At 42.7% G+C, this 21,672-nt stretch overlaps 1 protein-coding gene across 1 annotated transcript; it reads right to left on the bottom strand.

The window, feature by feature from the left end:
- Positions 1-10,095: 10,095 nt before the first annotated feature.
- DUSP21 (dual specificity phosphatase 21) lies at positions 10,096-10,665 on the bottom strand. Its single transcript, XM_065901169.1, has one exon. The coding sequence runs from the start codon at positions 10,663-10,665 to the stop codon at positions 10,096-10,098; it is 570 nt and encodes a 189-aa protein (XP_065757241.1).
- Between the last annotated feature and the right edge of the window lie 11,007 nt (positions 10,666-21,672).

Below are 21,672 nucleotides of genomic sequence, written 5' to 3'. Positions count from 1 at the left end.
AAAGAAAAATACAAATGGCTCTTAAAAGAACTGAATTGTAATAAGAGACATGCAAATTTAAAAGTAAACCGAGATACCATTTTTCACTAGTCAGAATGGCCAAAGATATAAAAGTGTGATAATACCCCATGCTGCTGATTCTGTGAGGAAGCAGGCACTTCGATACGTTGCTGGTAGGTGTTAATAACATCCATAGGAATTAATCTGGCAATGTTTATCAAATTTTCTAATTGTGAAATTAGAACCTGTGAGATAATAGAAAAAATATATATTGGTCTCTGCCCCCTCCCTCCCCATTCCTAAAAAATCTTGTCATTTCTTACGTGATAAGAGCACTAGAAGCATCTTTTATCCTAACGAGGTGACTCGAGCTGGGCCTGGATGGCTCCTGGATGGAGCTGGTCACTACAAAGACCAAGCCATGGTTAGAAGCTTAGGATTTTCAGCCTCCACCCCATCCTCCAGAGAGGGGATGGGGGCTGGAAATGGAGTTAATGCTCCATCCTGCCTATGTGAGGAAGCCTCCATAAAATCCCAAAAGCATGGGGTTCCAGGAGCTTCCAAGTGGGTGAACACATCCACATACCAGGAAGGTGATGCACCCCAACTCCACAGGGACAGAAGCTCCTGCACTTGGGACCCTCCCAGACCTCACCCTATGCATCTCTTCATCTGGCTGTCGATCTGTATCCTTTATCATGTCCTTTAATAAACTGGTAAACCTAAAGTAAGCATTTCCCTAAGTTCTGTGAGACATTCAAGCAAATTAATGGAGCCTGAGGAGGGGGTTGTGGCTGTGGGTAACCTGGGGACCCACTAGTTGTAACTGGCATCTGAAGTTGGGCGGAGGGCAGTCTTCGGAGACTGAGCCCTTAACCTCTCAGATCTGATGTGCTCTCCAGGTAGATAGTGTCAGAATTGAGTTAAATTATAGGCTACCAGCTGGCGTCACAGAGAATTGCTTGATGGGGTAAAAAAACTCCAGGTATTTGGTGACCAGAAGTGTCAGAAGTGAAGTGTTCTGTGTGAATGTATGTGGTAGTTGTGTGAGCAGTCAAGGAGACACACGGGTGGAAAACAAGGTTTTCATGAACACAGACCCACTAATTCCATTTCTAATAATGCTCTGTGGATATATTTGAACATGAATAAAATAATTTATGTATGTAAACTTAACTACAGCAGTTTATTTATTGCAATATTATTTGTAATAGCAAAATTCTGGTAACAGCCAAATGTCCATCAATAAGGGACAGATTACATGAATTATGATACTTCCATACAATGGAATACTGTGCAGTTGTAAAAGAGAATGAGAATGTTCTCTTTTACTGACTTAGCATGATCTGTAACATGTATTACTAAACAGAAACAAGACAGAGAACAGTGTGTAAAGTATGCTACCGTTTGTTGAAAAATGAGAAAAAATACATATGTAATTCCCTGCAAATTCATAATGTAATATCTTAGAAGGATACAGGAAAAACTCATAATATTTACTGCCTTTGGGGAGGAGAACTGGTTGGCTAGAGGACAGAGATGAGGAGACTTTTCACTCTATATACCCTTATGTACCATTTGAATGCTGAATCACAAGTATATTATCTATTCAAACATTAAAATTTTTTAAATAATAAAATATGATAAAAACATATATATACACTTAGAATCCTACCAGTAGATAATACACTGTTCAAGAAAGGGCTAATGAGAAAATCTCAGTGCTATAAAAGCAAAAATTATACACGCCATATTCTTTGACCACCATGCAATAAAGCTGGAAATGAATGACGGCTAATGAGAAAATCTCAGTGCTACAGAAGCAAAAATTATACACGCCATATTCTTTGACCACCATGCAGTAAAGCTGGAAATGAATGCAAACTCTCACTGTCCCCAGCACAGGCCCCAGACATGCCTAAACTTGGAGCCTCCAGGGTTCAATCAAATTGATCACACAGGCCTTCTAACTCGATCAAGTTCCATGCTCATTTTTTATTCCCTCACCATAGAGGTTATTGAAGAAAGAAGCCAACTGTGAGTCCAGATTCTAACACTGTTAAGCCCTACTTCAGAAAGTCTTGTTAAATACACTTTCTGAGCACAGCTACTTGACCGAGACTTTGATGCATCTCTCCAGGACCTGGCAGGGAGTCTGGCCCAAGCACCAAAACATTACCATAAAATTCAAGTTTTCACTGCCTTCTCTCCCCTTATCAGGCAGTTACCAAAATGTGATCAAGAGGTCACCTCCCCACATGCCTCTATCTCATGAATAGGGGACTAGTGAAGGCATATGGGAAGGAGACACTGAGGTAGCTGGAGATGGGCTCTTAAGGACCCACAGGTAAACATAGCCCCCTTATTGTATATCTTTACTTCTTTACCTCAACAGCGTAGGTCAGAACGGATAATCATGTGATGTCACAGATGTCTCATTGGTAATATAACAGATATGATGGTAAGTGTTTTAGCAGGCAAAAACTGTTTTTAAAAAATTGAATTGTAAAGAGTTGAATGAGGGTGTGTGTGTGTGTGTGTGTGTGTGTGTGTGTGTGTTTTAGTATACTAAATTATAATTTTCTAGCAATATGAGCCTTTGGAATTAAGATACACAAGCTCCAGAAATATGACTAATATTCTACTGATCAAGTTTCACATTCTGGGTGGATGATCTTTCATTTAAATATTTAAATATGTAGAAACACATACAATGTGTGTTCTATTTTTGCCTTTCAGTCCTCTAATAACTGGTTAAACAGTTCTTTATATTAGATTTTCTCTGAGAAAATAACTATTATGGTTTCTGTTTTCCTGATTCAACCTTGACTAATACCCAAGAAAACAGTAATTCCAGTCAAAACTGCCATAACTAATTTGGTAAAGTAGCAGGATACAAAATTAATGCTCAGAAATCTCTGGCATTCTTATACACTAATGATGAAAATTCTGAAAGTGAAATTAAGAAAACTCTCCCATTTACCATTGCAACAAAAAGAATAAAATATCTAGGAATAAACCTACCTAAGGAGACAAAAGACCTGTATGCAGAAAATTATAAAACACTGATGAAAGAAATTAAAGATGATACAAATAGATGGAGAGATATACTGTGTTCTTGGATTGGAAGAATCAACATTGTGAAAATGACTCTACTACTCAAAGCAATCAACAGATTCAATGCAATCCCTATCAACCTACCACTGGCATTTTTCACAGAACTAGAACCAGAAATTTCACAATTTGTATGGAAACACAAAAGACCCTGAATAGCCAAAGCAATCTTGAGAACGAAAAATGGAGCTGGAGGAATCAGGCTCCCTGACTTCAGACTATACTACAAAGCTACAGTAATCAAGACAGTATGGTACTGGCACAAAAACAGAAATATAGATCAATGGAATGGTATAGAAAGCCCAGAGATAAACCCACACACATATGGTCACCTTATCTTTGATAAAGGAGGCAAGAATATACAGTGGAGAAAAGACAGCCTCTTCAATAAGTGGTGCTGGGAAAACTGGACAGGTACATGTAAAAGTATGAAATTAGAACACTCGCTAACACCATACACAAAAATAAACTCAAAATGGATTAAAGACCTAAATGTAAGGCCAGACACTATCAAACTCTTAGAGGAAAACGTAGGCAGAACACTCTATGACATAAATCACAGCAAGATGCTTTTTGACCCACCTCCTAGAGAAATGGAAATAAAAACAAAAATAAACAAATGGGACCTAATGAAACTTAACAGCTTTTGCACAGTAAAGGAAACCATAAACCAGACCAAAAGACAATCCTCAGAATGGGAGAAAATATTTGCAAATGAAGCAACTGACAAAGGATTAATCTCCAAAATTTATAAGCAGCTCATGCAGCTCAATAACAAAAAAACAAACAACCCAATCAAAAAATGGCAAGAAGACCTAAATAGACATTTCTCCAAAGAAGATATACAGGTTTCCAACAAACACATGAAAGAATGCTCAACATCATTAATCATTAGAGAAATGCAAATCAAAACTACAATGAGATATCATCTCACACCAGTCAGAATGGCCATCATCAAAAAATCTAGATACAATAAATGCTGGAGAGGGTGTGGAGAAAAGGAAACACTCTTGCACTGTTGGTGGGAATGTAAATTGATACAGTCACTATGGAGAACAGTATGGAGGTTCCTTTAAAAACTACAAATAGAACTACCATACGACCCAGCAATCCCACTACTGGGCATATGCCCTGAGAAAACCATAATTCAAAAAGAGTCATGTACCAAAATGTTCATTGCAGCTCTATTTACAATGGCTAGGACATGGAAGCAACCTAGGTGTCCATCAACAGATGAATGGATAAAGAAGATGTGGCACATACATACAATGGAATATTACTCAGCCATAAGAAGAAACGAAATTGAGTTATTTGTAGTGAGGTGGATGGACCTAGAGACTGTCATACAGAGTGAAGTAAGTCAGAAAGAGAAAAACAAATACCGTATGCTAACACATATATATGGAATCTAAGAAAAAAAATTAAAATAAAAGGTCATGAAGAACCTAGGGGTAACACGGGAATAAAGACACAGACCTACTAGAGCATGGACTTGAGGATATGGGGAGGGGGAAGGGTAAGCTGTAACAAAGTGAGAGAGTGGCATGGACATATATACACTACGAAATGTAAAATAGATAGCTAGTGGGAAGCAGCCGCATAGCACAGGGAGATCAGCTCGGTGCTTTGTGACCGCCTGGAGGGGTGGGATAGGGAGGGTGGGAGGGAGGGAGACGCAAGAGGGAAGAGATATGGGAACATATGTATATGTATAACTGATTCACTTTGTTTTAAAGCAGAAACTAACACACCACTGTAAAGCAATTATACTCCAATAAAGATGTTAAAAAAAAAACTGCCATAACTATTAAAATAATTCCTTCAGAAGAGGAAGAGAAGGAATCTAACAACAACAACAACAAAAAGGCCTCTGAAAAAGAAGCATTACTGTGGGGGAGAGGTGGGGAGGATGTCATTGCTCTACCAAACGTTACAGCCTATTATGAAGCTGCACCAATTTTAAGGAATGTGATACTGGCACAAGAAGAGATAGACAATGTAAAAAATCAGAAGGAACAAAATGAGACACAGATATTTATGATGGTTTTGCAACATCTCAAATTTTAAAAAATTAAGAGCTCCAATTTATACCATATACCAAAATTAGTTTGGGATAGATTTAAGTGTTACATGTCCCCCAGTGTAATATTGATTGAGGCAAGTAATGCTAATATTACTGGATGAAAGAAACAGGATATTCACATGGTATAAAAGTATCACCCTACAGATTACTTACTGGTTTTAAAGGCAGGTATCTGGTGGTCACCACCCTAACTAAGTGGTCAAAGTAAGAATCATTGCTCATGGGACAAAGAGACGTTTGTGCCTCCTGACATGATGTAACATGACAGCACCTCTGAAGTGTTCTAGGAAAAAAACTTAATCCAAATCTAATCAAACATCCAGACCTAACGTCCAGTTTAAAGAAAATGCAGGTGATAAAGGAACAACAAGCAAAACAATAACATGAGGAAATAATTGAACAAATCCAGAATGCTGGACATTGTACCACAAAATTGTTCTGGACTCATCATAAAAATGTGGGAAAAAGAGTGGAAGCACTGTTCTAGATTAAAAGAAATACGATAATGAAATATAATGTGTGATCCTAATGGCATCCTGTTTGGGAAAGTAAAAAAAATAGCTATAAAAGACATTTTGGGTATTAAGTGAGAAAATTTAAATATGGATTGATGGTAGAGAACTACTGTTAATTAATTGGCTTAGGTTTGATAATGATATCATCAGTGTGTAGGAGAATGTCCTTATTTTTAGATGATGCATTTTGAAATATTCAAGGGTGAGGGGCCATGATATCTGCAACTTACTTTCAAATAAGTCAGAAAATAAAGTATTATATTGAGAGAGAAAGCACATATGAAGAAAGGCTAACAATTGATTAACATTTTTGGATGTTTGAAAATTTTCAAATTAAAAAATTGGGGGAAAAGGTTTAAAAGTGAAAAAAACATTAATGAGGAGAAAATAATAGTTAACGTTTTTATGATTATGCAATGGAGAAAACCTTTCAAGTATCATTCAGAAGCAAAAACAATTCAGTTAAAAGACTCACAGATTTTACTACATACAAATTTAAACTTTTTTTTTTGCGATACGTGGGCCTCTCACTGCTGTGGCCTCTCCCATTGCGGAGCACAGGCTCCGGACGCGCAGGCTCAGCGGCCATGGCTCACGGGCCCAGCCGCTCCGTGCCACGTGGGATCCTCCCGGACCGTGGCACGAACCCGTGTCTCCTGCATCGGCAGGCAGACTCTCAACCACTGCGCCATCAGGGAAGCCCCAAATTTAAACTTTTGAATCACAAACAAGCACCATAAACAAATGGCACGTGATAAACTGGGGAAAATATACGCAACATATTTGACAAGGAAAGTTGACTATCCTTATGCTATATTTCAGTTCCTACAACTGAAAAGAAAAATAAGAGATTTACAATCTGATAGAAAATTGTCTAAGGGCATGAATAGATCATTCATAAAAGAAGGAAAATGATGAGAAGATATGGAATACCTAGTATTTACATATTCACTACTGTTTGATGTTTCTCAGCCATTATCAGAGTCATCTGAGATGCTTGTTAAAAATGCAGCTTCCTGGGGCTTCCCTGGTGGCGCAGTGGTTAAGAATCCGCCTGCCAATGCAGGGGACACAGGTTCGAGCCCTGGTCTGGAAAGATCCCACGTGCCACAGAACAAATAAGCCCGTGAGCCACAATTACGGAGCACGTGTGCCACAACTACTGAAGCCCACACGCCCAGATCCCGTGCTCTGCAACAAGAGAAGCCCCTGCAATGAGAAGCCTGAGCACCGCAATCAAGAGTAGCCCCGCCTCGCCGCAAGGAAGACCCAACGCAGCCCAAAATAAAATATAAATAAATAAATAAATTTTTAAAAAAAAAAAATGCAGCTTCCTGGGGAATTCCCTGGCGGTCCAGTAGTTAGGACTCTGTGCTCTCACTGCTGAATGCCCAGGTTCGATCCCTGGTGGGGGAACTAAATTCCCATAGGCTGCTTGGCGTGGCCTAAAAGAAGGCAGCTTCCTGGAACTTACCTATTACCTACTGAAACTAAATTTGTGCCGCTGAGGCCCAGGTATCTGTATAATAAAAGAATCCCCAGGTGATTCGTATGTATACTATTTGGTAATCAAGGGTATGACTCAAATTTTTCCTTTCTTCAATCTACTTACCTTTGTCTCAAAAGAAATGCAAGAAAAGAGAACCCAGTGTGCATGTCACCTCCTCACTCCTGAGCTGTGTGCTGCCTTGGCAAATCCCTTAAACTCTTGGAACCTCTGATTTCTCATTTGTAGGAGGTGGACCACCTTGAAGGGCTGTTGAAAAGGCTTGAGACACTGTTGTAAAGTGCCCAGTACTGTGCTTGGTATATAATAGCTTCCTAATAAATGGTTGTTATAGGGTCATGCTGGAGTAGAATGAGCCCCCAATATGACTGGTGTCCTATAAGAAGAGGGAAATTTGAACACAGATATGCACAGAGGAAAGACGGATGTGAAGACACACTAGGGAATGTGGCCACACAGCCATGCGGCCACAGAAGCAGATACGGGAGTGATGCATCTACAAGCCAAGGAATGTCAAGGATTTCTGGCAACCACCAGAAGCTAGGAAGAGGCAAGGAAGGATTCCCCCCACCGCCGACACCCTACCCCCGACAGTTTTCGGAGGGCTCATGGCCCTGCAGAGACCTCCATTTAGGATTCTGGCTCCCAGAACTGTGAGAAAATATATTTCCGTTGTTTTAAGTCACCTAGTTTTTGGTATTTTCTTATAGCAGCCCCGAGGAAAGTAATACAAAGCCAAATATCCTTCACAGGTGAATGTAAAACAAACTGTGGTACATCCATACAATGGACTACAACATGGGTAAATCACAAAGACTGAGAGAAACAGGTCACCAGAGGTTGCATCCTGTATGATTCCATTAATGTGACATTCTGTTAAAGGCAAGTCTATAGGATGGAGAACCAATCAGTGTTTGCCAGAGGTTGGGGTGGGGGCCAGAGTTTGATTACGAAGGGAAGACATGAGGGAAATTTTTGGAGTCATGGAACTGCTCTGTGTCCTGATTGTGGCAGTGGTTACACAAATGTACCCATTGTTAACACTGATAGAACTGTATGTCCAAAGAGAGTTAATTTTATGGTGTGTTAATTTAGGTATTAAAAAAAATGAAAATGCACGCACATATATATATATATACAAACAAATTTCTTTTAAAAATGCTTGAAAAGAAATTTTCTTTCTGGGTTTCTGCCAGAAAGGCTGCTTTGTGGAGGAACTGCCACACTAGCCCTTGTGTTTTGTGAGCCTGGTCTTCCATCTGTAAAAGGAGAGGATCCATCTAGAGCAGAGGTTTTCATAATGTCCCTCACCCTCACTGCCCCAAATTGCATCCCTGGACACTCCTTTTGTGGAAGTGGGAGTGGAGATGGGTTTGGAGAGAAAGGGGTCTGGACCCACAGGTCTGCATCAACCAGAGTGGTTGTGCTCTTTGTCTCATATTGTTTACCTAGAGCAATTCTCGATTAGAATAGCTGCTCCCAAGCCAGAGCCAGATACCTGGGGATTTTGAACAATCCTGGATTCCAGGGCCTACTTCTGGGGCCCACTCATTCATCCCTTTGGCAAGTGCCTTCACGGATCCTGGTGGAACCCCAGGGTGCTGGCTCTAATGGTCAGTGATTATAAATAAGGCCTTTGGGTAGTGGACAGGGGGCCCTGGAATGATGCTTCTTGCTTTCACATGGATTAAATACAATGACACAATAGGATCGCTGAAAAGGCTCTAAATGTAGGCCTCCTCTGAGGTAGGGTCCAAAAGAACCTTAGACCGTTTGTTTTTATAGACAGGATGATTTTTTAGAAGAGCGCTGTGTAGACAACAAAGGGCTGTATACAGATGGGGGAAAGGCCGCTGTGAGGATGGATGTGCTGACCCCCAACCAGCAGGGCTAAAGATTATCCTTAATAACAAGAGCAGCCCTTTCCTCTAAGCAGGAAACCATTCGCCTGCTAGGTCCCATGCTAAGGAATCTAATCCTCACAGCAACCCTGGGAGAGACAGGCTCCCACTGCTTTGACAGGTAAGGAAATGGAGGCTCTGAGAGGCCCCAGTTACAATGGGAGGAGGTGACAGAGCCAGTCCTGGCCAGCAGCTCCAGCCTACCATGCCAAGGCCCATGAGAGCAACGGAGGCCTTGTGTCAGGCGGGCTCTCTCTCTTAGCAAGTGCCCTGGAGAAGGGGATTAATGTTCCTTTTTCACAAAGGCTGGTGGGGATTGCTGAGGGCAACTCAAGACCTTGCCATTTAGTACAGCACTGGAAAAAATATTTTTGAACTTTATATAGTGGAATTGTTTTTTTTTTGAAAACTATTTAACATGTAAATCTAATCTAGAAAATCAGAGTTGGGTCACTGTGGTTGAAGGTGGGGTCAGGGGTGGCCTGAGGCTCCCCCAGGACTCCCAGAGAACCCCAAGAAGGCCACTTATCCAGTAGGTTGGCACTTACTGTAAGAAGCACACAGTGGGTACCACAATGTCTAAGCCTCTGGCTTTGGATTGGGAAGAACCAGGTGGGATTGGGGCGCTGGGTGGGTGGGAGGAGCGGCTGCGGGTGACTCACCCCTGGGTTAGTAGTCTGCTCCGGCAGGTCCCAGGGTTCAGGTCCATCTGAGCTGGGCACCACCTTCGGCACCCTCCTCTCTTGCCAGGCCGCAGCAGCCATGCCGTGCTGCTCACAGGATAAGAAACATTGTCACCATTTTACTTTTAATGAATTTTATTCTTTAAAGATAAGGCATACTGAGCTAAAAACTCCCCCTGCCCTTTTTGCTTGCCCTTCTAAAAGGTGGTTTCTAGTTCCTTTACCAACAAAAGTTCAACGTTCAATGTTGATATAGGATTTGCAGCAGATGTCAGGGGCTGACCGGGATGGCTCACATCGGCATCATCAAACAGACCTCTTTCTCGTAGGTGTCCGGAATCATACCCACCGGGGAACTGATCATGTGAGCGGTGTTCTTACTAAACAGCTTGAATTCATAATGGATAAGCTGTTCCCAAAAGCCGATGTTGGGCCGGATGATGGGGCGGCATGACTTGGTCCACGTGTAGGCGTCCAGCAGCGACATGGAGTGGTACTTCATGAGGCACGCGAGGCAGAGAGCGGCAGAGCGGCTCACCCCGGCGGCGCAGTGCAGCAGCGTTCGGCCCTGCTTCATGTCCACGCTGTGGATGTGATCTGCGATAGGGTCAAAAAAATCGTAGAGGTGCGAGGTGGGAGCATCTACCACCGGCACGTGTACGTACTGGATGTCTTTGAAGAACGTGTTGGCCACCTCTGCCGACACGTTGATGACTGTCGTGATGTGGTTGGTAGACAGCATGAGTTCATTGTTGGCTGCCACCCCATTGCTGATGTATAGACTGCTGGTTATCTGGGAGAGGCCATGGACAGAGCGCTGCCTGACAGCCTGAGCCAGAAGGGGACACGGGGGTGTTGTCATCAAGATGGCGGGACAGTGGTCTCTCCTGGCTGCTTTGGGGCACCGCTCCCGGGAGCGAGTTCAGGAAGCAGCAGCTCGGTGGAGTCTCTTGGAGAGGGTCTGGGGGACAGTATACCAGTCACAGGTCACCACCCCGTCTCCACCCCGAACCCCCACCCCCCCCAACCCCCGCCGCCCTGCGCGGGAGTCACAGGCCCCCACTGCCCTTCCCACTGGTTTCCATGGCAATGGCAGCTCGCTACAGGGAGGACTTGGCCACAGAGCCGGGTCTTCAGAGAAACCCCAGATCTCTCTTCTTTTTATCTTTCTTCATAGTCATTTATTTTCCGAGCCCGAATTCTCATCTGTCTTGATGTTTTAAAATGTTCTGTTACCAGATAGCTATTTTATGCTTCAGTTTTTGGATCACACTGAACTCAGTATCTATGAATGCTTCTATTTTATTGGTGTTGAAGAGCAGGGCTTACACTTTTTCTACAAAGTAACAGTATCATATTTTTACACTGGGGCACAGCATTTGGCTCATGTGATATGCTAATCTTTATAAAACTGCAGCGAGATAGGGGTTTGGTTGGGCTTGGTGAGCTAGCCTGATACTTCTTTGTTGATTGTAGCCATAGAATTATTTTCCTGCTCGCAGACACATCAGGACTGTTTCTAAGGGAACATTGCTGATATATAGCCCTTTATCTATCATGAAGTTGGCCTGTGGTGAACAATTGTGACTAATTTAGCTGTGTCACTGTCCATTTGCGCATACAGCCCAAATGATTTATCACTTGATTCTACTTTATTACATGAAACAACAGCTCAAATTTTCTTGTCTACTTTCTCCAAAAAGAATGCCCACATACTTTGTAAGCTACAAGTCATTTTGACCGCCACCAGTGGTTTCTAACCAGTAATGTTAAAAATTCTGGAGCCAGTCAATGTTACATCATAACTGGGCCAAAAATAGATTTTTAAAATGCTCCCTGAGATTTGCATTTCCTCTCAGCTAAGATTTTTGTAGAATTTGACTGAAGATTCGAAACAACTATAACCTAAAACTAACAAATTCTTTCACAGAGCAGCTCAGAGACTCATCACTTCCCCATCACTCCTTGTCATCTTGGGGTTGTGTGCAAAGGTGTGCTCCTTAAATTTTAAAAATGTAGTAAAATCACGGACTTCCCTGGCAGTCCAGTGGTTAGGACTCAATGCTTTCACTACAGTGGCCCCGGGTTCAATCCCTGGTCAGGGAACTAAGATCCCACAAGCCACGCAGCACAGCCAAAAAAAAAAAAAATATATATATATATATATATATATATATAGTAAAATTAACCAAAATAAATCCATACACTATTCTCAAAGACAAGCATGGTTCATATTAAATAGATTCATGTATTTTTCCAGCCAATGTTCTGTGATGCCCTTTCATCTGAGGGATTTTGGATGTCTTAAAACTCCACTGTAGGGCTTCCCTGGTGGCGCAGTGGTTGAGCGTCCGCCTGCCGATGCGGGGGACGCGGGTTCGTGCCCCAGTCCGGGAAGATCCCACATGCGGCGGAGCGGCTGGGTCCGTGAGCCATGGCCGCTGAGCCTGCGCGTCCGGAGCCAGTGCTCCGCAACGGGAGAGGCCACAACAGTGAGAGGCCCGCGTACCGCAAAAAAAAAGAAAAAAACTCCACTGTAGGACTTCTCCTGGGTGGATGAGAAGATGTTTCCTCCTCCTGAGTTTGGAAATTGGTCACTTTCAGACTTCCACTTATCTCTACTTTTCCTTGTTATTTAGGGGGAAACATGTACAAGGGACTTGCTGAAGAACACACTCTCTTCCTGACACTGGGAAAAGACCCTGGGTGTCAAGAACTAGCTAACACTCAGATTTCTCAATTCAGTAGTCAAGGCCCTTTCCTCTCTGATCTAAGCCTGCCTTTCCGATCTCATTCATTCATTTACTCACCAAGTTTTTATTAAGAATCTATTGTGTGCTAGGCATTTTCACTTATGTAAATCTTCAGTTCTGACCAAACAAATCAAATGTTCTTGGTAATTGCAACATATACATTCCTGCTTCCTTACCTTTGCTCATGCCACTCCTCTCCCATGAGATAAGGCTCTTGCTCCTTCTTGCTTACTGAATCCTTTCCAAGCCTCAAGAATCAGCTCGATTAATTTTTTAAAAAAAGCATCAGCTGAGCATCCAGTCGGTGTCAGGTACAGTTCTAGCATTGTGTAGATCCAACACAACACACAGGCCCAGATATCAAAGAGCTTACAGTTTAGTCAGAGAGATACATAATCATGAAAGAGTCCGGAAGAGAGGGTGATTCATTGTTTTATGTGTGTCTGTGCTCGGGGACCGGGGCAGCCAGGAGGGATATCATGAAAGGCTTCACAGAAAACATGACCTGGAACAAAGCTTTTTGTTCATTTGTTTGTTTTTATTCTGTCCAAGTTTTTGTTTTGAAATATTTCAAACCTACAGCAAAGATGAATAGAATAATGTGCACCTGTGTACCCTTCACCTGTAATTTCTCTATTGTCAACACTTGCCATCGCATTTCCTTTGTCTCTCTATTTAGATATACAAACACACATATTTATCTGTTTACTTGTTTCTTTTTGCTGAACCACTGCTAACTGCAGATATAGCAACACTTTAGCCCTTTCAAGGCGTCCTAAGAACAAGGGCACTCTCCTCCATAACCACAATACAATGACTGTACTCAGGAAATTTAACATTGACCCAACTTTATTATCTAATGTATAATCCATATTCAAAATTGACCAGTCCTCCAAATAATGTTATTTGTAGCTTTTTTTTTCCCTTTGATCCAGGATGGAATCAAGGATCACACATTGCATTTAGTTGTCATGCTTCTTGAGCATCTTTTAATTTGGAACCATTTCTGAGCCTTTTGTTTTGCTTTGGTCTTTCCTGGACACTGACATTTTTGAAGAGTTCAGGCCAGTTTTGCAGAACATCTTTCCATTTGGAAGTGTTTGATTGTTCTTTCAGGATTAGATTCAGGTGAACTATTTTTGGCAAGAATAGTACCAGATCGCACCATTCATTGGGGACATATGATGTCTGTTTGTCCCATTAACGATGATGATAAATTTGACCACCAGGTTAAGGTGGCATTAGCTAGGTTTCTACATTGTAAAGGTAACTTTTCCTTTTTGTAATTAATAAAGAATATGTAGAGTGGTACTTTGAGTTTCTGGGAATATCTTTGGAATAGGACTTTGAAGGATGAATAGGAGTTTTCCGGGCAGATAAGAAGGCGGGAGCATTCTACACAGGAAGGGAAGTATGTGCAAAGGCACAAGGGTGTGAAATGATGTCAGGAGGGCAGAAAACAACAGCTAAGAATTACTAGAGCAGACAGAGTGATGCAGAAGTGATAGGTGGAATGGCTATAGGAGCGGCAACAGAGATCACAGAGGGCCTTGCAAGAGGCACTTGGGCTTCATCCCATAGGCCATGGTGGCACACTGGAGTATTTTATGCAGAGAAATGGCAAAACAATTAATTTTTAGGAAGCTCACTTACAGCTATGTGGCTGGATTTGTGGAGCAGAAGGTGCAGTGGTGAGAAAGGCAACATGTGAGGGAGTGAAAGCTATTGCAATAGTCTAGGTGAGCAATGATACACCCATTGCAGACTCTTTTCTGCCATGGAAGCTGGATCAAATCCAAATATAGTTCAACTCCTCAAGTGTACACATAGGCCAGGCTACATAAGAGAATGGAATATCAAGCTTCCTGTGGATCAGTGTCTGGAGAGCTTGGTGTTCTGGGGGGCAGACAGTGAAGACAAGAGGCAGAGAATGTAGGTAATATGTTTACGTTGAAGGGTGGTGGTGGTGAGAAAACCTAAACGAGTATGGGATGAGGGCACAGGAGAGCTAGTAGGTAAAAGGAGTTGCATGTTATATTGTCCAATGGACAGATAGGATAGGTAGTCCCCAGCAGAAGGCTCTAAGGCAGAGGTGGGAGTTGGCTTCCCTGAGTAGTGAGAGTTGTATTTTAATTCCATTTCCCATTCTCAACTGCGGCTGAGTCAGTTACACCACTGTACACAGCTAGCAGCAAGCCAGCTTCCTAGGACTCATTGCTGGGCTCAGTTTGGTCCTTAGTTTTTGGATGGTGAAGGGAGACAGATGGATATGAATGTGGAACTCTTTAAATAACACTCTCCAGTCCAGAATACAGATATTATGAGAAAATGATTGTGACTTATGTTTGGTGAAAAAAACTAGTTTATAAAAAAGTAGTACCTTTTCTGTAAAGGTCAAATATATACATATGTATATTTACCATATATATGTGTGTATATATATATATCTCACACGTATATTAAATATGTATTAGTGAATCCTGTTTGTGAAATATTAGGTATCAAAAGCTGCCCTAGGTATATATAGAGTAAGAATTTCACAAATGTCAGATATTATTTGATATTATATTTGAGTGGTGGGATTAAAGGGAATTATTCTTTTCTTTTTGTGCTTGTCTATGTTTTCAAATTTTCTAAAATAATTTGTGTTATTTTTATAATTAGAAAAAAATGAATCAAAATGTATTTAGACCTCATCAACAGATATCTTATTTTTTTGGCCTAAAAAATTAGCAAAGGTGGGCTTCCCTGGTGGCGCAGTGGTTGAGAGTCCACCTGCCGATGCAGGGGACACGGGTTCATGCCCCGGTCCGGGAAGATCCCACGTGCCGCGGAGCGGCTGGGCCTGTTGAGCCGTGGCCGCTGAGCCTGTGCGTCCGGAGCCTGTGCTCCGCAACGGGAGAGGCTGCAACAGTGAGAGGCCCGCGTACCGCAAAAAAAAAAAAAAAATTAGCAAAGTTGAAAAACTGCTAATACTTCATGGTGACAGAATTCAGAGAAATGAGCACTCTCCTACATCATCAGCGTCCGAGATGGGGATTAGCAACACTGGCCAAACCACGTGGTGGTTAGGATGTAGAGCAAAGAAAACTCTCACAGTACTGGTGGCAGGGTAAGGTGGTACCACCAATCTGGAGACCAACCCAGTAAAACTGAAGATGCTCGTAGCCTATGCCCCAGCAATTCCAGCCCAGGTAGAAACTCTTGCTCAGTAAACACAAGACGATATATACAAGAATAATTATTGCAATGTTGTTTATAACAGTGAAAAAATGGAGACAATATAAATGTCTACCAAGAAGAAAATGAAAATTTGACTGCATAGTCATATAATGAATACCATAGAAACAGCTATGAAAACAAATGAACTACAGCTACATGTGTAAACCTGGATAAGCCTCAAAAGTATAATGTTATTCCAAAAGAGCAAGTTGCAGGAGAAAATGTACAGCAAGAAGTTTAGAAACAAGTAGAACAGTACCATACATTGTTTACGCTTGCATATACCTATAAATGCATATATACATATATATATATATGCATACATATGTAGGTTAAAAACCCACATGCGACTGAGAAGCACCAAATTGAGGGCAGTGATTCCTCCAGGGAAAGAATTGGATATGGGTGCGTGAGATAGGGTGTTCCAATATGTCTTAATATTTTATTTTGCTAAGAAGATAGATCTGAAGCAAACATGACAAAACATTAAGGTCTGACAAACTGGATGTTGGGTACCCAGGTATTTATTATCATATTCAGCAGGCTTTAGGATTGCTTGAAGTATTTCATAATAAAAACGAATGGGGAAAAATGCACGTGTGCTTTGAACTAGCAATTTCCCTACTGGTAATTTATTTATTTATTCTAAGGAAATCCTCACAAATGTGTGCAGAGATTTACCTACCAATATGTTAGTATTGTACATGTTATTTACAATATAAAAAACTGGAGAAAACCTAATCTGGGAATAAGGGCTTGTGTAACTAGATTATGAAATCTTGGTAAGGTAAAATATAATGCAGCTCTTTAAATGACTACCTAGAAGAATATTTATTCTCGTGGAGATATTTCATACTATTTCATTAATATACTATATTAATGAAAATACTATAAAGTAGTTTGATCTCAATAAAACTAAGTAATTTTTTTTTACCTATATATGTGGATTCACACATAGAGGAAAGCAAAGAAGAATATACACAAAAATGTCCACAATCGTTATCTCTGAGCAGTGTTATTGCAGGTGCTTTTTATTTTCTGGATGGACCAAGCATGTATATAATAGATATGTAAGAGCTTTATAATTTGAAAAGTTATATATTTTAAAAAGAGGATAATAAAATGGTTTTGGTGAGAGATAACATGGAATGGGACAAAAAAGCAGCAGCTGCAGGATGAAGAAGAGACAAAATAAGATTTAGAAGGTATAATTGACAAGATTTTCTAACAGATAAAAAAAAAGAAGGGAGGGGGAAGGGAGGAACATCATGATGACTTGGTGCTTTCTGACTTGGACGACTATGCAGCCAAAGAGATCCTTCCCTGAAGTAGGAAATGCATGAGGCGGATTAGATTCTGCCTGAAAGATGAACAGGCGTACAGTTTGGAGCAGGAGGAGATTGACAGGCCCCAAGACTAGCATTCACAGTGTGAATGGGCTCCTATCCTGCATCCATTTCTTCCTTGTCTACTCCTCAAGCAGAGCCGTAATGCTCAGGTACTTGCCCCTCTCTACACAACCATATGCTTCAAGGGAAACTTCCCCCATTCCCAGTTTCTAGAGTGGCAAGGTGAGCATTCTGATCATTCTAAGCCAGTTGTGCAAATCTATTCCTCTTGTCAATGACTGGTTTAGGGATGGGCAACTTACCAAACTCTGGCAAATGATATGCTAGTGCAACCGTGCACTTCAGTTTGGGACTTGAACCCACAGGCCAGGACTCGAACCCAGCCAAAACCCAGATTGGGACTTGAACCCATGGTCTTTTAATTAGAATCACTAACCTGGCATCTGGACTTTCAGAGGTCAGATTCTTTATATCTCAGTACAGAAGGAATTCAGGGAGAGGCAAGAAGTAGATTTATTATTATAGGACACTTGTGAGGGATACAAGCAGGCTGACAAGGTGCTCTGCCCTGAGCATTAAGTGGGCTACATTTTTATAGTTAAAGGAAAGTGGGGCAGGGGGTGGGGTGGGGTGGGGTGGGGGAAGACCGCCTTCTTCCTCATTCTTTGAGATGTCAGGCTTGCATCACCAGCTCCTCCTTCGCATTAGGCAGGAGAGTGTTTGACCCTATAAGGTCAAACTAGAACTGTCATGGCGCTTATTCAAATCAGCAGAAGGGTGGTAACATATACTAAAATATTTAAAATCATCTCAGATTTCAGTATAATGAGGGTCTCCTGCTTTGGAATATCACCTTTCCCTTATATTCCTGTCCTTGGTTCTAAGGATCCTTATCTTGCTGGACTTGACCAGCAGGATGCAGACCTCATTTTTTCACTTAATGGCCTGGGGTGTATCTCATGCTTTTACTAAGGGCTTTATAGTTAAGCAAGCTGTGCTTCGTTCCATGATGTTCTGATAGCTTTCTTGAGTGATCATTAACTTACAGTGGTCTCCCAAAGTTCCCTAAATTTCCCTCTCTATCTACAATTCCCTAGCGGGATTTCTAAAACTACCTGTGTAACTATCCTACCCTATCCCTATGATTAGTGGAAACCTACAGGAAAGGTTTCCTGGCTCCTAAGGAAGAGCCAATAGTACTAGAGACAGCTTTTCTTCCTCAAGATAAGTCATTTCTGGGTGTCATACCCAGATCTCAGCAACCATCTTGCAGCCAGGTGGGGAAGCAGCCTGAGGGCAAAGCCAACATCCTGAAGATGCATTTTGAGTCAGAATTTTCTGCCACTCACAGCATTCATCTAAAGTGATATAGATAATCCTGTGGAGGTGTCCATGAGTAGAACAAAGGCTTTTGAGAGGGAAACTTGCCTGAGGTTCTCAGTAGCAGAGTCTGGATCCTGCTGAAAACCTCAAGCAAGTTATTTGGTTGATTTAAATTGTCTTGAAATGTAAACACTGTATAAAATATTATATGTGTTATGTTTCATTTATATAAATCCAGGCTTATTTTATTTTAAATCTAATAGTGTAGAAGTTTATAGAGTGAAAAGCGAAATTCTCCCTTTCATTCACTCACCAAACCTATTCCTTTTCTCAGAGGTAACTGCTGAGAATAATATTGTTACTGAACACAAGTTCATGTGCCTGACACACAGTGAGGTCAAATAAACCTAAACATGGGATTTTGGAGCAGAGAAAGGCATTAAGACTTGATAAACTGGAATGGATTATGTTACGGACTTGATTCTAGCCTGCTGGCTGTTACTGAACACAAGTTTGTGTGCCCAACGCACAGTGAGGCCAAACAAACGGAAACATCAGAGTCTGGAGCAGAGAAAGGTTTATTGCAGGGCCAAGCAAGGAGAACGAGTGGCTCATCCTCAAGAACCTCAAACTCCCTGATGGTTTGAGGGTAGGTTTTTATAGGCAAAATTTGTGGGTGAGGGCTGCAGGGTGTGTGACTTTCTTCTGATCGGTGGGTGGTGAGGTAACAGGGTGGTGCTCCAGGAATGTTGTGCTCAGCCTGAAGTTACCATCCTCCACCTGATTGGGGGCCTCAGTTCCTGCAGAAGAACTCGAAGATATTGTTATATATATTCCTTGAGCAGGGACCAGGACCCTGCTTTAATTGCTGCACTATTGTTACATGACTGCTTCTCCTTTTGAAGGGCTATGTTCTACTTTGGTAGAAATAGGACTGAATTGATGCCTTGCCATTAGGCCGTAGTGCTGCTAGGATTGCATCGATCTTCCTGTTTGTACTGTTTGTAACTATGGCCCCATCTTAAGTATTCCTAATTGAAAAACAAAGCCTCAGGAAACCGAAACTTAACCAGCCGCTCTCGCTTCTGTAACTATGCTTGCTGAACCCCCTTTTGCAACCATCCAACCAATCAGACGGTGACTAGTGTCTTTGTTTAAAAGTTAACCAATCAGTGACTAATGTCTTTGTTTAAAAGTTAGCCAATCAGTACCCCCCACCCCTGAAGGTCGCGAGCTTGTTTGTACCTGTCTATAAAAGAGCTGTACTAAACTCCATCGGGACCTCTTAGCGTCACCGGCAACGAGTGCGCGGAGGTCCAGGTTCGAACCTGCAATAAATGACCCTTGCCGTTTGGCTTTGACTCTTGTCTCTGGTGGTCTTGTGGAGGGGTCTCGTGACCGTGGGCATTTCATTTGGGGGCTCGTCCGGGATGCCCCCAAGCCCACCAGACATCAGGTCAACGGGTCATCGCTGACAACCGATCGGTAAGTAAGCTGGCTCAAGGTACCTTCTGTTTTGGGGACTAGGACAGTCCTGGCGGACGCGCTATAGGACACCTAGTCGGGCGTGGTTGGAGACGTCCACCGCGACCCATCTGGGGGTTGATAGCCCATCTGAAGCGCGCACGCGATAACCTCCCTTCCTCCTTTTACAGGCTCCGCTATTGGGACTGCTCTTAATCACTTTCGTTTTCAGAATAACCTTTTCTAACCAACCTCTTCCAGGACCTAAACATGGGCCAAACACAGAGTACCCCTCTCTCCCTCCTTCTCACTAATTTTGGGGATGTGAAATCCCGAGGACACGATCTCAGTCTGGACATCCGGAAAAGAAAACTTATTACCTTCTGCCGCTCTGAATGGCCAACTTTCGGGGTTGGTTGGCCCACCGAGGGTACCTTTTGTCTTCCTATAGTCCTAAAAATTAAATCTAGAGTTTTCTTACCAGGGAAAGAAGGCCATCCGGACCAAATCCCCTACATCTTGGTATGGCAGGACCTGGTAGAAAACCCACCTCCCTGGATGGCCCCCTTTTTGTCATCAGGGACATATAAGATCCTTACGGCCCGACCAACTAAACCTCCCAAGCCTCAGACCTCAACCGCACCCATACTTTCTGACAGCCAAGACCTCCTTCTCATAGAACCCCCTCCATATCAACATCCTCCTTTGGCCCCACAACCGGTCCCCCTTCCTGCTCCTGACCCTGCTCCTCTCCCCTTGGAAGAACCTCCTGTGGCCCCTCCCGAGAGGCCACCCAGGTCAGAACTGGAGGAGCGAGAGGCAGAGGCACTGCCGGCCCTCCTGCCCAATGAAAATAACTCCCCTGGGCCGGCTGGACGCACCCGTGGACGCACTCAGCGCGACCCAGGGTTCCGCCATCCAGATTCCACCACAGCCCTACCCCTGCGAGAAATAGGCCCTCCCGATGAGACAGGGAACCCCCGACTCCAATATTGGCCATTCTCTACCAGTGACTTATATAATTGGAAAACCCAGAATGCTCGTTTTTCTGATAATCCTAAAGACTTGATAGCTCTTCTAGATAGTGTTATGTTTACCCATCAGCCCACCTGGGATGACTGCCAACAGCTTCTCCGGATCCTGTTCACTACCGAGGAACGAGAACGAATCCAGCTGGAGGCAAGAAAACTGGTTCCTGGAGATGATGGTCAACCCACCGCTAACCCTGATCTTATTAATGCAGCCTTTCCCTTAACTCGCCCCCCGCAGGATGATTGGAACTACAACACCGGAGAAGGTAGGGGACGACTGCTCATTTATCGCCAGACTCTAATGGCGGGTCTCCGGGCTGCCGCGCGCAAGCCCACTAATTTGGCCAAGGTATATTCAATTGTACAAGGTAAAACAGAAAGTCCCTCCTCTTATTTAGAAAGATTAATGGAAGCCTTTAGGCAATATACCCCTATGGATCCAGAGGCCCCCGAAAATCAGGCTGCCGTTGTAATGTCCTTCGTTAACCAGGCAGCCCCTGATATTAAAAAGAAACTCCAGAAGTTAGAAGATCTGGAGGGCAAACAGATACAGGACCTACTCCGTATTGCTCAGCGCGTCTTTAATAACCGAGACGCCCCAGAGGATAGACAACTTAAAGCCACTGAGAAAATGACTAAGGTCCTGGCCGCCATTGTTCAGAAAGATCAAGGGGGCCCCCCAGCCACTCGACCTCCCAGGCGACCATTGGACAGAGATCAATGTGCC

The sequence above is a fragment of the Phocoena phocoena genome, chromosome X (genome assembly GCF_963924675.1).
Source record: "Phocoena phocoena chromosome X, mPhoPho1.1, whole genome shotgun sequence".
NCBI classification, from domain to species: Eukaryota; Metazoa; Chordata; class Mammalia; order Artiodactyla; family Phocoenidae; genus Phocoena; species Phocoena phocoena.
This window is presented reverse-complemented; position numbering and strand designations above follow the sequence as displayed.

Coding starts and splice junctions, on each gene's coding strand:
- DUSP21 (XM_065901169.1), bottom strand. CDS start 10,665: ATGACAACACCCCCGTGTCCCCTTCTGGCTCAGGCTGTCAGGCAGCGC.